The following is a 17,133-nucleotide window of genomic DNA, read 5'->3' as shown; positions in this document are numbered from 1 at the left end:
CAGGTCACATCCGTCGCAATTCCGCGATGAAAGAAGTAATAACTTGACACGACAAGGCTATTCTCACAACACAAATCGTGACCAAAACAGACACCACCCGTATGACAACCGTTGGCAGAGTAGTAATAACTACAGGGAAAGATCACCTCTCCGTGGTAATGACTATCACAGAGACAATAAGAGAAACAGACAATATGGGAACCAAAATAAATACTATCAAGGGAGACAGAATAACTTTAGACGCAACGGACCAGCGCGCAGTTACGATTCAGGGAGAAATTCTCCACCATGTGACCGACAAGAAAGAAACTATGGAATCTACCGACATGACGACAGACGATATGATCATAACGACAGACGTCAATTTCATCAGAACTGGCGGGATTCAAACAGAGCAGGGCCTTCTCGTCACGGTGAATTTGTAGCAGTTAGGTCTCCGAACCCGAATAACGGCGCGCGCCAACAAAGGAACAGACAATGACTCGCACAGCAGGCAGCCGCGTGCGCCCGCTGGCTCAGGGAAAAATAACACAGACGCTAACCTTGAGAAAAATTCCGGTATGCTTTACCGACGTATACTGCATGATAATGGTATTCCAGCCAAACTGTGAGTACTATGATGAGTAAAGGATTGCACCACATTTCACATGCAAAACCGTTTATTGAAAGATAATCTGCTTTTTAACTTAGTCTTTGTCATAAAATTTTTCGCTTCACATTACTAATATGCTTTGTCAGACTTAGAAACTGTTAACGTACAACAATGTTTGAAGTTAAATATCCAATCAAGAACCAAGAGAAATTATTTAAACAGAAATTACGAATGCATTGTTATTGCGAACAGACGACACAGTGTAATTGTGTGTGTACATTCTTGCTTGTTAGTTGTACGATTAGAACATTTACCAGTACTGCTAATGAGATTTTAATGCAACATTTTGGTTTACTTGAAAATACATTCCGGATTTAAAGTACTTTCTGTGAGATACCAGATGAGACAATAGTTAGTTTATGTGACAGCTACACGATTTTTATCACGACGCTACTAATGAGTGACAATTTACAATGTTGCTTTTGCGGTGTATCTGTTTTATATCTGCACAGTTTTCTGAATTCTTCTAGGAAGAAAAACATGTTTTAGTAGTAACTTTTGTGGTATAGCAACAATGAGACAGCCTTTTTTGTGGCACAACAATACGTTACTGTACAGTACTTTCTTCATCACGCCAATAACCATAATAACTATGATATCTATACGCAAAGCATTTCACTTTTGTTTATCATGAGGTAAGTACATTGACTTCTGCAGAACTTAGCTTTCGGAGGACGATAACTACGACACGTCCACAGAGATTATGTTACAAGACGCACAGTTTCGCTCTACAGTACACGCATTTGAGTGATTAATCTTATACTTAAAACACTTATTTTTAAATATTTTTTGAATTACAAAGAAAGTTTTGCGTGATACATTTCATTCCATTGCTGTAATCTGTAACACCTGAGGGTATAATTACATTAATCCTCAGGGGGGTACACGCTTACTTTGTGTACCATGTGTGTGGCAACCACAAGGAACCCTAGCTAATATGGTATTTGCTTATACAACTTTACACATCGGTACCATATTTCTCTAACACAGAATTACACAGCTATCTGATTATTTGACAGAGAAACAAACATTCTTTTTACTACATCAGTGACACATGTTTACGCAATACACAGTTGGGTAACTTCACACTTATGAAACTGTATTTTGTCTGTACTTTGAGAAACGCTCATATTTTTCGGAATCATTGTGATACTATGAGAGCTTTGAATGACGTATTTCGTAAGGGAGCATGATTTTAAAGTACGTTTGAGGTAGATGACACTATTGAAATGAGCAGAGAATTTTTTTAGGCTCAGAAATTATTGGAGGAAGTTACGACGATTTTGAGATTTGACTGAGGTGTTATGATGTTATTATTACGACGACGATGTGTATTATGTTGTTGAGGAATGTTTATTATGCTACGTATTTCTCACGATGAAATATTGAAGAAGTGTCGACGAATATGTATATGTATAATGAGGTAAGGAATAATGAGTAGTGTTTAGGGACTCTGATTTATGAAAAGGATGTTGGAAACCAAGAAACGTACTTTAAGAGTTATGAAATGTGTGACTGTATCACAATGCTGACGACTATTTTTTTTTTGGACACTTATATTTATAGGATTTTGTTTCTACAGATTTGCAACGCTAATTCTTGACCTGTGAAATATTTTTAAATGAGACTGCAACGGTAGCAGAATCTCCTGTCGTAAATATTTCCGTACGAAAGTTAAGTGACCACCTGCACGTAATGCGTCGGGGGCACCCAGCTGTGTCAGACGCCTGGAGAAAAAGCCATTATTGCGAGCCCTTTTCAGCGGCACAGGTAGAAAAAAAAAGGGGACGTGGGACGTGTCAAACACCTGGAGAACAAGCCATTAGGGTGTGCCTTTCATCGCTAATGCGACACCCTCGTTACTTGAAAACATATGATTACTCGCACTTTGTGCTAATTACTGAAATGCTTATGAATTGATGGGAAATATTCGTACATCTGCACACCTGATTATGACAAGCGTCTTTCTATGAGAGTTGAGAGAATTTCTACTAACTTATGAAATGTCACATGACTACTGAATGATATTTTTATGCTTTGCTTTTCATAGTTGCTTATTTCATTTGATATCTGGTTTCCAGCTGTGTTGCAGCATTGCTTTTATAAAATGAAATGCATTTGCTAATGTGAACACTTTCTGTCAACAGATCTATTAAATAATTATTTTATGATCCACATTCTTTAAAAAAGGAGCACTTGGAATGGAGAGAACAATAAGAAGGAACTAGTAACTGCATTCATAATTTTCTTTTCAAGTAATAGGTAACTTTTTGGTAGAATAACTTCTTGTGGTGCACCACTTTAATTACATAGACATTAAGATGATACATTTCCCTTATCTGCATTGTTGTTTAGTGTAATGTTTTTTCTGCTTGCGCTATGTCATGTTTAGGTATAAGTTGCTGCTGTTTGCCAGGCATAGTGTTATTGAATTTGACTTTTGCTCATTTATGCTGCTAGCTTTGCCAATTTGCATTTTTTTGCATTGCTGTTTGTGTTGATTTGTTATGTGATGCTGCATTGCCTCGTCCCTTAGTTTAATATCTGAGCTCAGTAGATTTAAGTTAGCTTAAGAAGGGGTAGACTATATAAGAAACGAACTATGGAGAATAGGGGAAGAATGCTTTGAAAGTTACATGAAAACGGTTTGGGCCTAAATGAGTATTGTACAATGAGCCATATTTATTTTGGAAGAAATATGAATAGAATCCAGAAAGCAGGTATAGATAGGACTTTTTGGGAATAATGACGAATGAAGGGAGATCTCCGAGAAATAATGCAAAATACTGCAGTACCACAAACCCTGTCCTTTCTTTTTGTGTTATCCCACTATGTGTTTGTGTACCCTTGAGTATTTGTTTTCTTCCTGTCTCTGTGTACTGTTTCATAGAATTTTTTTTCTCTTCTAATACTAAGCTATATTCACTATGAGGAGGAATACTGTTATCCTCAAATATAAGTTGCATTAATAATATGTTATTTTCTTTGTAAAGTTGTTTACAATTCTGTTCTGTTTCAATGTTCATGTGTGAAATTAATGTTTCGAAAACTATTCTCATTATTTTATGTATGTACTTATGTCACTATTTTTGTAACACTGACGTATATGTCTATTTCTATTCTTTTGTAAAGCCTGTGTTACTGCAATTGTTATCTATATTGCTATGTTTTTAATGATGTATTTTGTACCTTTGTTATTGTATTCTTCTGTTATAAAATTGTAATTGTCACCAATTCATGATATTATTAACTTGTAAGTTCCATTTCACTGCACACGTTTCTGTTGGTCATAGTATATGGACAATATGTGAGAAGTTGGGACTGTTAGTGTTTGCACGTGTGTTACTAATTCAGCAAGGGACTGGATAACAGCATTGCTTGTTCTAAGGACAATTCCAAAAACTTTGTGAGTGCACAAGTGGTGGTTTATGGACTTGCTATATTCTCCGCAAGACTCTTCAATGGTGAATGTGCACCTGCACAATCGCAACAGATGGCTGCTGGCCATCTCTACAAGGACTACAGTGGGTCTGCACCTCTGGTGGTCCACCAATACCATTATCTCTACAAGGACTACAGTGGGTCTACATCTTTGATGATCCATCAATACCATTATTTCTACAAGGACTGCAGTGGGTCTGCACCTCTGGTGGCCCACCAATACCACAATCTCTACCAGGACTCCAGTGGGTCTGCTCTGTGATGACCTACCTACCAATATTCTTCAAAACTTCGAATGACTCTGCTGTGGGTTTGCTCCATTGTGGCCCATTACCTGTCAGCATGTCAAGAGTCAGCACTGTCTTTCCGTTGGAAGGACAACACTACTTCTTCAAGACGGCATGGAAATCCACTACTTCCGTGTGCATTGTCTTTTACTGCTCAGACTTTGAGAAAAGAAACGGCAGTTTCACTGTGATGAATGATCAGGACTGTCTTTATAGACTGTGAGAAAATTTGAGCTTTTGACCAACATAATATCAATAAGTGTGTGCATTTGATTTCTTTGTTATTGTAATTATGAAAAATTTTATCAAATCATTATTGGCCACTGCCCAAAAATATTTTGTAAAATTTTTTGTGGGGAGCATGGGGGCTATGTAAGTAGGCTGTTTATGTTTTCTCTATGTAAGTAGGCTGTTTATGTTTTCTCTATGTAAGTAGGCTGTTTATGTTTTCTTATTGGCAACGTTACGTAGCACTCAATATGAAAATCACTGGCTGTGCTGTGTGCAGTCTGTGGCTGCTTTGCATTGTTGTAATACTCGCCATTGTAGCGTTAGGCAGCTGGCTGTGAACAGCGCGTAGCGTTGCGCAGTTGGAGGTGAGCCGCCAGCAGTGGTGGATGTGGGGAGAGAGATGGCGGAGTTTTGTAATTTGGCATGAACTGCTATATTTATATATGATGATATCAAGGTAAATACATTATTTGTTCTCTACTAATATCTTTCATTTGCTAACTATCCCTATCAGTAGTTAGTGCCTTCCATAGTTTGAATCTTTTATTTAGCTGGCAGTAGTGGCGCTCGCTGTATTGCAGTAGCTTGAGCAGCGAAGATTTTTGTGAGGTAAGTGATTTGTGAAAGGTATAGTTTAATGTTAGTCAGGGCCATTCTTTTGTAGGGAATTTTGAAAGTCAGATTGCGTTGCGCTAACAAAATATTGTGTGTCAGTTTAAGCACAGTCTTGTATAATTGTTCAAAGGGGAAGTTTCAACATATGTTTCCACGTTAAATTCTCCGTATTTCTCCACCGAGAGTATAATTATAAATTAACAATCATAGCATGAAAACTTCTTTCTGAAACCATTTTCTTCTCCCCTCAAAACGTTTTCATAAATAAATGTAAATGTCGTGTGACTAGGGCCCCCCGTCGGGTAGACCGTTCGCCGAGTGCAAGACTTTCAATTTGACGCCACTTCGGCGACTTGCGCGTCAAATTGTTTTCATAAAAGCACTCAAGTTTAACTTTGATTATAGTAGTGAACATTTTGCTGCTAGTGTTCGGTAGGGTAATTCTTCTGTAATTATCCAAGTCCTTCCTGTATCGATTTTTGTTTTTATAGACTGATGCGACGCTAGATTGTGACCAACCTCTAAGAGGTTCCTGCAGATTCAGTATCGGATTTTGGAATCTCAGAAGCTGAGGAAACCATGACTGGTAGAGTTCTTCAATGAGGAGCCAAAACACGATGACCGCCTACATAATAGCGTATTGGTCGACATTAGAAACACAACACAGTTGAGATTGTGCAAGGCAAACATTCTGTAAGTCTTTGGTAGGTTTGTCGAAGTATATGGCACCAGCTGTCTACGCCCACGTCATGCAGTTCCCGTCAGATAAGGGCCGATAGACTGTAACACCGATCTATTGCCCGATAGCGTCTGTGGTGTGTCCCATTGGGTGCAGATCAACCGCATTTGTCGGAAAACACGTTTAGCGTGAGTTCGCTAGCATGTTCCTAAAACCACTGCAGTTCGAGTTTGACGTGACACGGTCGGTTGTCCTGCTGGAAGGTGCCACATCCGTCGGGGAAGACGTGAAGTACGAAGCGATGTGAGTCGTCCGCAGTAAAGTCGACGTAGTCCACAGCCGCCATCGAACCTTCGATTAACATGAGGGTGAAATGGGAACCCCTGCATCAAATATCGCAGCTATGTAGATATTTCATTTTGCTACAGTTTTCTAGTCTTGCAAAAACATCATTTGCGAAAACCTGCATGGATATTTCGAAGTTATTCACTAGGTAATTTATATATACACCGACGGGAAAAAGTAGCAACACCAAAAAATAATTAATGTAAAGTCATGAAATTTATGGAATACATTTGTCTAGATAACATACTTAAGTGATTAAGATCGCACCATGGCAGGTTAAGATAAGCGGGAGATAAGCCATTTCAAACGTGAAATTCTGGTACATTAATAACCGGTATAAACACCAGAATGCTGAATGCAAGCATGCCAATGTGCATGCATTGTGCTGTACAAGTACCGGATATCAGTTTGTGGAATGGACTTCCATGCCTGTTGCACTTGGTTCGCCAATACAAGGATGTATTGGTTAAAAACAGTCTTGGTTGCAATTTTAGTTTTTTATTTTTCAACGACACGTTTCGCCTTATTTAGGCATCTTCAGGTTATCTCTTCTAGATGGACGCGAGGGGCACCAAGATCTGCATAACGCATTCCCGTTCACAGGAGCGAACGGGAACGCGTTATGCAGATCTTGGTGCCCCTCGCGTCCATCTAGAAGAGATAACCTGAAGATGCCTAAATAAGGCGAAACGTGTCGTTGAAAAATAAAAAACTAAAATTGCAACCAAGACTGTTTTTAATCAATACTGTTAAACACTGGTTTGCTGTATGCCACATACGGATTGGAAGAATTTCAATACAAGGATGGTTAATGCTAGTTTTGGATGACGTTGGTGTTGTCCGATGGTATTCCGTATATATTGGACTGGAGACAGATTTGGTAACTAAGCAGACTAAGGCAATATGTCTACACGATGTAGAGCATGTTCGGTTACAAATGGCTCTGAGAACTATGGGACTTAACATCTGTGGTCATCAGTCCCCTAGAACTTAGAACTACTTAAACCTAACTAACCTAAGGACATCACACACATCCATGCCCGAGGCAGGATTCGAACCTGCGACCGTAGCCGTCGCGCGGTTCCGGACTGAGCGCCTAGAACCGCTAGACCACCGCGGCCGGCATGTTCGGTTACAACAGCGGTATTTGGCGAGCCTTGGCCCCCTTGGGAAACACTCCGTGGCATGCTGTTAATGAATGGCAGCACAACAGGTCGAATCACCAGATTGACGAACAAATTTGCAATCAGGGTGGCGAATAACCATGAGAGTGCTCCTGCTGTCGTACGAAATGACATCCCAAACCAAAACTAAAGGTGTACGTCCAGTGTGTCTAGCACGAAGATAGGTTGGTTGCAGGCCCTCAACTGGCCTTCTCCTGACGTACACACGGCCGTCACAGGCACGGAGACACAAACGGCTTTCACCAGAAAATACAACAGACGTCCACTCGGCCATCCAATTAGCTCTCGCGTGACAGCACAGAAGTTGCAAATGGCGGTGGTTTGGTGTCAGTGGAACGCACGCTGCAGGGCGTCTGTATCGGTGCTGTCCTTGAAGAGACAGATTAGTAACAGATCGTTGTGTAACAGTGATGCCAACTGCAGCTCAAATTGCTGCTGCACATGCAGTTCGATGTACCAGAGCCACAAGCCGAACACGATGGTCTTCCTTCTCGGTAGTGCCACGTGGCCGTCTAGACCACCGTCTTCTTCCTGCCGTACGTCCTTGGCCACCACCGTCGCCAGTAATCATGTACAGTGGTCATATTCTTGCCAAGTCTTTCTGGAATCTCGCAGAAGGAACATCCGTCTTTTCACACCCCTATTACAAGACTTTGTTCAAACTCAGTGAAGTGCTGATAATGGCGTCTTAGTCTTTGTCGTCTAGAAGGCATCCTTGACTAACATCAGCTCACCACGTCCAATCTAAAAGGTAACTAACGCTAACCGCTACAGCGTGTATTTAAAGGATTTGCATTGTGATAGCGGCGCTACTAGCGCTGGCCTTGGGCGAGTGGCACGAAATCTTTCAGATGTAGCAACATGCGTACCAAATTTCGTTTATGACGCACTTCCACTTTTCGATGTTGCGATTTTTTTTCGTAAGTGTTTATTATGAATAGTGACAGTCCTACAACACACCTCGAGGGCACACAAAGAGAAGATATTGCTGAATGCACCTGTGTGGCACTTCTCTGGCGTCTTAGGCTCTTAATGCTGATGCACTAATCCACACATGCTCCGGATACGGACTCATTTGGTTTTGTCTTCAAGGTACTGTGCTAACCATTTACGAGGAATATGACTGGTCTAGTATATCATGGTCACCCTATGTAACAGTACCGCCATTAGGAGCTGTACTTTGGCACTGTTTTTTCTTTTTCTTTTAAGACAGCCCTCAGTAGTCACGTCCGTCTCGACTGGATGTACTCGTAGAGTCGCTTAATCTAACAGAGAGTATTGTTTCTGCGGCTCGTTCGTTGCCTTAACGGTGCGCGTGTTTGGTGTGCACAGTGTCGGCAGCCAGCGTGACGCAGACGCGGACGGGCTGCTACGCGCGGCTGGAGACTCCAGAAGGCTTCCTGGACTCGCCCAACTACCCGGCAGACTACCCGCCTGGCCTCGACTGCTGCTACGACATCGCCAGGCCCTCCACCTCCTACTGTGGGGTCAAGCTGTATGGTAAGTCCCACAGCTGGTTGCCATCTTCATCTTGCTTGTTAATGCTGTCTAACATCTACAGTCACAAAAGTATGTCACATACTCGCCAGTGGAGTGTCAGTGTTTGTAAATCTACAGCTACGTTAGTTGAGATTCGTGCTGTTGTAAAAAGAGCGATGCGTGAAACATTTAACCACTACCACCGTCATACCTTAGCAAAAGAGCTTGCTGGAAACTCAAGGAAATTCTGGTCTTACGTAAAATCGGTAAGCGGGCCGAAGGCTCCCATCCAGTCACTCACTGATCAGTCTGGCCTGGCAACGGAAGACAGCAAAACGAAAGCTGAAATTTTAATTTTAGCATTTGAGAAATCTTTCACGCAGGAGGATCGTACAAACATACCGCCGTTTGAGTCTCGTACAGATTCCCGTATGGAGGACATAGTGATAGACATCCCTGGGGTTGTGAAGCAGGTGAATGGGTTGAAAATAAAATATCCCCAGGTCCTGATGGGATTCCAATTCGGTTTTACAGAGAGTACTCTACAGCATTGACTCCTTACTTAGCTTGCATTTTTCGCGAATCTCTTGCCCAACGTAAAGTCCCGAGCGAGTGGAAATGACGCCTGTATATAAGAAGGGTAGAAGGACGGATCCTCAAAATTACAGACCAATATCCTTAACATCGGTTTTGCAGGACTCTCGAACATATTCTCAGTTCGAATATGATGAATTTCCTTGAGACAGAGAAGTTGCTGTCCATGCATCAGCACGGCTTTAGAAAGCATCGTTCCTGCGAAACGCAACTCGCCCTTTTTTCACATGATATTTTGCGAACCATGGATGGAGGGTATCAGACGGATGCCATATTCCTTGACTTCCCGAAAGCGTTTGACTCGGTGCCCCACTGCAGACTCCTAACTAAGGTACAAGCATATGGGATTGGTTCCCAAATATGTGGGTGGCTCGAAGACTTCTTAAGTAATAGAACCCAGTACGTTGTCCTCGATGGTGAGTGTTCATCGGAGGTGACGATATCATCTGGAGTGCCCCAGGGAAGTGTGGTAGGTCCACTGTTGTTTTCTATCTACATAAATTATCTTTTGGATAGGATGGATAGCAATGTGCGGCTGTTTGCTGATGATGCTGTGGTGTACGGGAAGGTGTCGTCGTTGAGTGACTGTAGGAGGATACAAGATGACTTGGACAGGATTTGTGATTGGTGTAAAGAATGGCAGCTAACTCTAAATATAGATAAATGTAAATTAATGCAGATGAATAGAAAAAAGAATTCCGTAATGTTTTAATACTACATCAGTAGTGTAGTGCTTGACACAGTCACGTCGATTAAATATTTGGGCGTAACATTGCAGAGCGATATGAAGTGGGACAAGCATGTAATGGCAGTTGTGGGGAAGGCGGATAGTCGTCTTCGGTTCATTGGTAGAATTTTGGGAAGATGTGGTTCATCTGTAAAGTATACCGCTTATAAAATACTAATACGACATAGTCTTGAGTACTGCTCGAGCGTTTGGGATCCCTATCAGGTCGGATTGAGGGAGGAAATAGAAGCAATTCAGAGGCGGGCTGCTAGATTTGTTACTGGTAGGTTTGATCATCACGCGAGTGTTACGGAAATGTTTCAGAAACTCGGGCGGGAGTCTCTGGACGAAAGGAGGCGTTATTTCGTGAATCGCTACTGAGGAAATTTAGAGAACCAGCATTTGAGGCTGACTGCAGTACAATTTTACTGCCGCCAACTTATAGTTCGCGGAAAGACCACAAAGATAAGAGCGATTAGGGCTCGTACAGAGGCATATAGGCAGTCATTTTTCCCTCGTTCTGTTTGGGAGTGGAACAGGGAGAGAAGATGCTAGTTGTGGTACGAGACACCCTCCGCCACGCACCGTATGGTGGATTGCGGAGTATGTATGTAGATGTAGGTGTAGATACGTACAATGAGGTGACAAAAATCATGGGATAGAAACATGGACATTCGGTGATGGCAGTAGTATCGCGTACACAAGGTATAAAAGCGCAGTGCATTGGTGGAGCTGTCATTTGAGCTCAACTGATTCGTGTGAAAAGCTATCAGACGTGATTATGGCCACTCGACTGCAATTAGCAGACTTTAAACGCGGAATGATGGTTGGAAATACAAACATGGGACATTGCCGGCCGTTGTGGCCGAGCAGCTCTAGGCGCTTCAGTCCGGAACCGCGCGACTGCTACGGTCGCAGGTTGGAATCCTGCCTCGGGCATGGATGTGTGATGTCCTTAGGTTAGTTAGGTTTAAGTAGTTCTAAGTCTAGGGGACTGATGACCTCAGATGTTAAGTCCCATAGTGCTCAGAGCCATTTGAACCATTTTTTGCAAACACAAAAAACATAATGGAATATCTTTTCTGAGACAGTTACAGTATACTGTGACTGTGAAGGAATGAATAATCTTGTTTAAATCGATTTTCGCTCCATTTTAATAGACGGATGTAGTTGTTGTATATCGATTGGCACTGGCAGCTGGGTGGAAATTAGGGATGGGTACTGTCGTCTGTATTTGGAGTCCTTCCGCAGCTGCTAATACTTCGTCCATTGTTGAGAATTCTTTCGCTGTCCAAATATGTATATAGAAATTTAACTACGAACCACGCATTTAAAGAACGTGTGTTGTAAGATTGATTTATTAATGAAATTACCACGACGAAAATGGATGTTTTTGAATAATTTTGCATGATATATACTATTTAATCATATTCTATACGATTAAATTAAAAAAAAAAAGAATTATGGTTAGAGTCTGAACCCTTACCGGCAGCGTGGTAGCCCGGAAGCAACAGCACTATGACCACTCGGTCGAAACGTGCCAACGTTAAATATAAAGCAGGTGCGCAGGGCCCTTGCTAGAAAAGCCACTAGGCAGGTACCGTACTCAGAACAGATACCTCTACGACATACCTAAGACTTATCAAAATCTGTGATTAATGGATGTGATGGTTCCTTTGTGAGTGAGAGTGAATCACTTGGGGAAAAGGAAGAAGAAATTAAAAGCTACATTCGTTTCTAGGACTCGAAACACCATTGCAGCAATCAGCACCACATATTCAGTGTTTCAGTTTGCCAAATGTTGCTTTTCAGCTTTAGTTACAAATATCTTGTGTACTTATATTTATATACAGGATATGCGTATGTATTTATTTGTACTTATTTTTGATATTTTCAAAATTTATGCCCGACTTTTTTTTAAATTTAGGTTACTGTAACAAAATCTTGTGGAAGACCCTCTATATCAGATACATTTTATCTGTACACTAATTTACGATGTGTTTAAAAATTTCGTGACTTGGTGTTAAGCTGTTTTGTACCCAATAGTAAAATGCTGAAGTTATCATTCCTTTTGGTGCTTCTATTAGTCACAACGCGTTTCAGAGAATAATATTCATCAGCTGGTAATGAACTTAAAACACTTCATATTGTGATCCCGTTCCTATCAGGATTTTCTCATTTGTAACAACCGAGATTTTGTGAGTACTATTGGTCAGTATTGCAGACTTCATGTCATATCACTCATCGACAGTATAGGGTGCGGGTCCTAAAGATACGAGTATATTGGAAATGCTTCATACCTTTTACTCGGAACGGTTTACTTTTATCAGCATTGTAACATTTCGTCCGGCAGAATTATCGAAAAATTTGTGGGTGTTCTCATGGACAGTTATGTTTGAAATTACGCAAACAAACGCTCGTTTTACTCGCACTTAATAGTACTTGATAACCTGGCCTAGTCTGAACCATGAATTTGGACTGAAACACACTTGACTAGCATGATAAAAACTGGAGAATGTAATACCTACCTTCTGTGACTTCTGACGATGGACAGTGAATAATTTGTTACCAAATTGAGCAACAGACGTCATCAAGAAATGGTTCGCAAAAACGGACCGTTGCGACAACGGTGTTCGGTGATTGGATTCGTGTTATGGGGAGGTCTTCTTACAGTAGATTTATCTACAATTCTGTAATCAACGATCAGTTTTGTTCGTGTAGGGTTTAGAGATGATAACAATTTTACAATTTCCAGTCATAGAGAGCTTATAGTTATTCAATGGACTTTGGCTTGGTTGAAATGTAGCAAAGCATTCTTTGTGTTTCTCAGTCGCTGACTGGGAACCAAATTGTGTGGTGGCGCAGCATATGAGGCAGCGAATTCGCGTTTGGGAGAAGGGGAACCGTATTCCTATCCGGCCATCCAGCTTGAAGTTTTCTGTATCCTTCCCAAATAAAATTAAGACAAATAGTGGGACTGCACCACTGAAGTGGACTCGGCAGATTTTCTTTCCGATGACTTGAAACTCCTCGTGCGTTTTCCCTTCACTCCAGCTCTGGCACATTCCAATTACCGCTTGTCTACATTCTTCAAAAATCAGATGTGCAGGGAATTGTACGGAACCAGGTACGTCAGATATTTTGTGGTTCTAGCAGGCGTCGTAGGGACCTGATTTCATAACCTAGAACTGAGATAGACTGATAGCATCTCAATAAATGAAAAAATCTGTAGGGAGTTATAATTTCTGTCATTTATCCTATGTTTGAGAGATATATTTACGACTTTTGTTACGAATTATGTAGAAAATAGCTGTGATAGAGCTGCTTAATGGTAGATCTAACGTTCAGAAAGACTGATTTCGACGGATAGCATTCATTTCAAATCTAGTGTATCTGCGTGATGTAACTGATTTGCTAAAGATGCGTTAACAAATAAAGTCCGAGCATTACTGATAATGACAAGTGCTGTTGTCCCACATTATCGGAAGCAAGCTCGAACTGTCCCTTCACCCACAAATACATTGCTACTTATGCTGCGTGTGTTCAATGGGGTGCAAATTGCCTCTTACTGCAAAATATCAGTAAGATTAAATAACTGTTGTATCCTTAGGAACAGTGACTTTCTTGAAGGTCAAATAATTTCTCTGCAAGAACCAAAGAAACAAATGCAGTTCATGAACACCGATTACGCGAAACCCAGATCGCTTTTATCACTAGCGAGACCCAGAAGGGGGTAGATGGCGGTACATAAGTTCGCACTATGTGACCTCACTTTCGGGAAGTCTTGATACACTCACACACTGCCACGTCGTAAAAATAGTTACGGAAAACTAGGCACGCCGTTGAAGTGACGATTTCGAATCAAACGAAAGTGAAAACGATATTTTTATTGCATTTCTCAGTCTCTGGTCTCACAAATGGTGTAATGACCACTATTTACCTCCTAGTCAGTCATCATCGGATGTTTCTAATCCGGTACGAACTAACTAGCCAACTGATTCGCCCAAGAGATACACTCACTCGAGGCTGTATAACATAATTACAGAATTTCGTTCCCCTTAGGGACTACGTTAAGTCTGTGAAAGCGAAAAAGTAATTCGCCTTAAGGAACCACCGGCAAGCCCAGAAAGAGAGCTGGCTCAGTTTCGGGCAAGTGACACAGAGGCATTTTTATTCACGAAGTATGTAAATGACCTAGATAACGTCGAAATCTCCGTTCGCGTACATCAAAGTTTGATACATGGAGGTCACATTAATAGAAAACGCTAGTCAGATAATGCAGAAAGACCTTCATATCAGCACTTTGAGCGAGGATGGCTTGCCGAGTCCCCCACCAGCAAAAATAATATACTACAATACCCCTAGCTGCACACAGGCGTTGATATAAGTCAACGGGGACAGTTGAAAATGTGTGCCCCGACCGGGACTCGAGCCCGGGATCTCCTGCTTACATAGCAGACGCTCTATACATCTGAGCCACCGATGACACAGAGGATAGCACGACTGCAGGGACTTATCTCTGGCACGCCTCCCGTGACACCCACATTCCCAACTTATTGTACCGCACTATATTCATAGTGCCCCTGCCCATTATACTCTTTACTCGCGGCGTTTTGCCGATTCCCGTAAGAGTTCGGGCACTGTTTGTGCATCCGCACAGAATAAGATGGTCAAATGACCGGTGAGCCTATATATATATATATATATATATATATATATATATCTGTTCTTTCGGACATGTCCGAAAGAACAGATACCATCTTCATATAAAATTAATATATAACTTAATAGCTTGTTTGTCCGTCTTCTGAACGAAATACATTACTGATTCTGCGTATCATGGATCTGACGGTATGTTGGTAGGTTTGTGGAGGCATGTGGGATTAGATGTCTATGGACAGATCATGAAATTCGTGTAAATAAGGGGCCGTTGGTTTGCGTACGTGGTGACGGCGCCCGAGCGCCTGATTGCGACCAAGATGGGTCCCATAGGATTTACATCAGGGGAATTTGGTCGCCGAGACATCAACGTGCGTTCTCTATGACGCTCATCAAACCACTGTAGCAAGGTTCTGGCTCCTAGACACGGACAATTATACTGCTGAAAGATGACTTGGCCGTCGGGGAAGACATCAAACTTGAAGGAATGCAGGTGATTCACAGCTGTCAGCGCGTCTTGGATTACTATTACAGATTCCATGCAGGAGCAAGAGAATGTCTCCCACAGCATAATGTTGCTGCCAACAGCCTGCGTCCGTGGCGCGCTGCACGTTTCTAGACGACGTTCATCTCGATGACGGCGTTCGCGGAGACGACCGACGACCTAGTGTAGCAAAAATGTTGTTCGGAATTCATCGACGGTCGAATCCCAGTGGTCCCGTTCCGACTACAGTCATAATTGAAAATGTCGTTGGGTCATCATGTGAACACGTAGATGTAGTCTGCTATGGAGCTCCATGTTCAACAACGTTCTATGAACAGTGTGCTCCAAAGCACTTGTGCGTGCGCCAGCATTGTGCTCTTTTGGTAGATATGCAACAGATCACCATCTATCATACCTCCGATCCATTCTGTGAACAGTTGTGGACGTCCATTCATTAAGTGTGTAATTGTAGTTTCCGACCTTCCAACTCTTTCCATATGTGCTCACGACAGTAGCACGTGAACATCAGACTTCGTCGTTCACAAGATACTCGTTCTCAGGATCTGCGTAATAATAATCTGCCCTTTGTCAAAGTGGCTTATGTCAATGGATTTACCCATTTGCATCCCATATCATCATGTCCGCTCCGCTTCCATACTTTTGTAATCACGTCGTGTGCCCGCCACGCCACCATGCAACATCCAACGTCGCAAAGGGCAGTGGTCATAATGTTTTGGTTTAAGCATCGTTCAAACTTTTTATGACGTTAGCTGCATTTGGCTATTGAAATGTATCAATGGTGACAGGCGAAAATTTGTGCCAGACCAGGAATCGAACCAGGATTTCCCGCATTACGCGAGCGGTCGCCTTAACCACCTCCGCCATGCGAGCACGCTTCCGCTATACATATCGATAAGATGACGACCCGACCAACGATCCTTTCTTCCAGTGTTGTACACCTTGCCCGATCTCTTATGGGGATCAGGAATTGCGAGTAAGGGGTTAATGGGTACGTGTCACTACGTCAACAGTGAGCAACAGCCTGGGAATTGGTGTCGGAAGGGAAGCATGCTGGGATGGCCGAGGCAGTTAAGGGGAACGCTCGCTTAAAGCGGGAAATTTGGGTTGGAGTCTCGTTGACATTCCCCAAGACGAACTGAAGGCTGAATGGTCCCGGGAAGGAATTGTCGACGTGCAACACATTATGAAACGGGTGGATGGTGCTCTCATAAAGACTGACTCATTTATCCTTACATTTAACAGCACCAAATTGCCAGAGCATGTGAAGGCAGGTTTCCTACGTCTCAGTGTACGGCCTTATTACCCCAACCCCATGCGTTGTTTTAAATGCCAACACTTTTGACACACTACTCTCGGCTGTAGAGGGGAGGCCACTTGCGGGAATGGTGGTAAAGCCGCCCATGAGGGAGTTGGTTGCTCCTCTCCTCCCAAGTGTGTCAACTGCTCTGGGGATCACCCTGTGTGGAGTAGGGAATGCAGAGTTTTCCTTGAGGAACGGAAGATCCAGGAACTAAAAACTACAAAACGCATCCCGTATAGTGAGGCGAAGAAAATTTGCAAGTCCATGCAGCCATCCACATTCGCTGCTTCCTTTTCTTCCGTTCTGAAACAACCAGTCTTGAAAACCGATGCCGCTACACAAACGGAGGTTGCTACTGTCAGCACTAGCACCTGCGCTTGTCAATGTACGTGTGCCGCTGCCGTTCCTGTGAAGCCTGCTTCGCGCCCCCCCCCC

At 42.4% G+C, this 17,133-nt stretch overlaps 1 protein-coding gene across 1 annotated transcript in view; it reads left to right on the top strand.

Annotated features, from left to right (window-relative positions):
* Positions 1 to 17,133, top strand: part of LOC126481969 (tolloid-like protein 1) — a 268,074-nt gene that overhangs the window by 75,914 nt on the left and 175,027 nt on the right. Inside the window, exon 2 of the mRNA XM_050105934.1 lies at positions 8,767 to 8,934. Within this exon, the coding sequence (XP_049961891.1) occupies positions 8,767 to 8,934 (168 nt within the window). The remainder of the gene's footprint in view (positions 1 to 8,766; positions 8,935 to 17,133) is intronic.

The sequence above is a fragment of the Schistocerca serialis genome, chromosome 5 (genome assembly GCF_023864345.2).
Source record: "Schistocerca serialis cubense isolate TAMUIC-IGC-003099 chromosome 5, iqSchSeri2.2, whole genome shotgun sequence".
NCBI lineage: Eukaryota > Metazoa > Arthropoda > Insecta > Orthoptera > Acrididae > Schistocerca > Schistocerca serialis.
The sequence above is the reverse complement of the archived record's forward strand: the minus strand, read 5'-3'. Positions and strand labels throughout refer to the sequence as shown.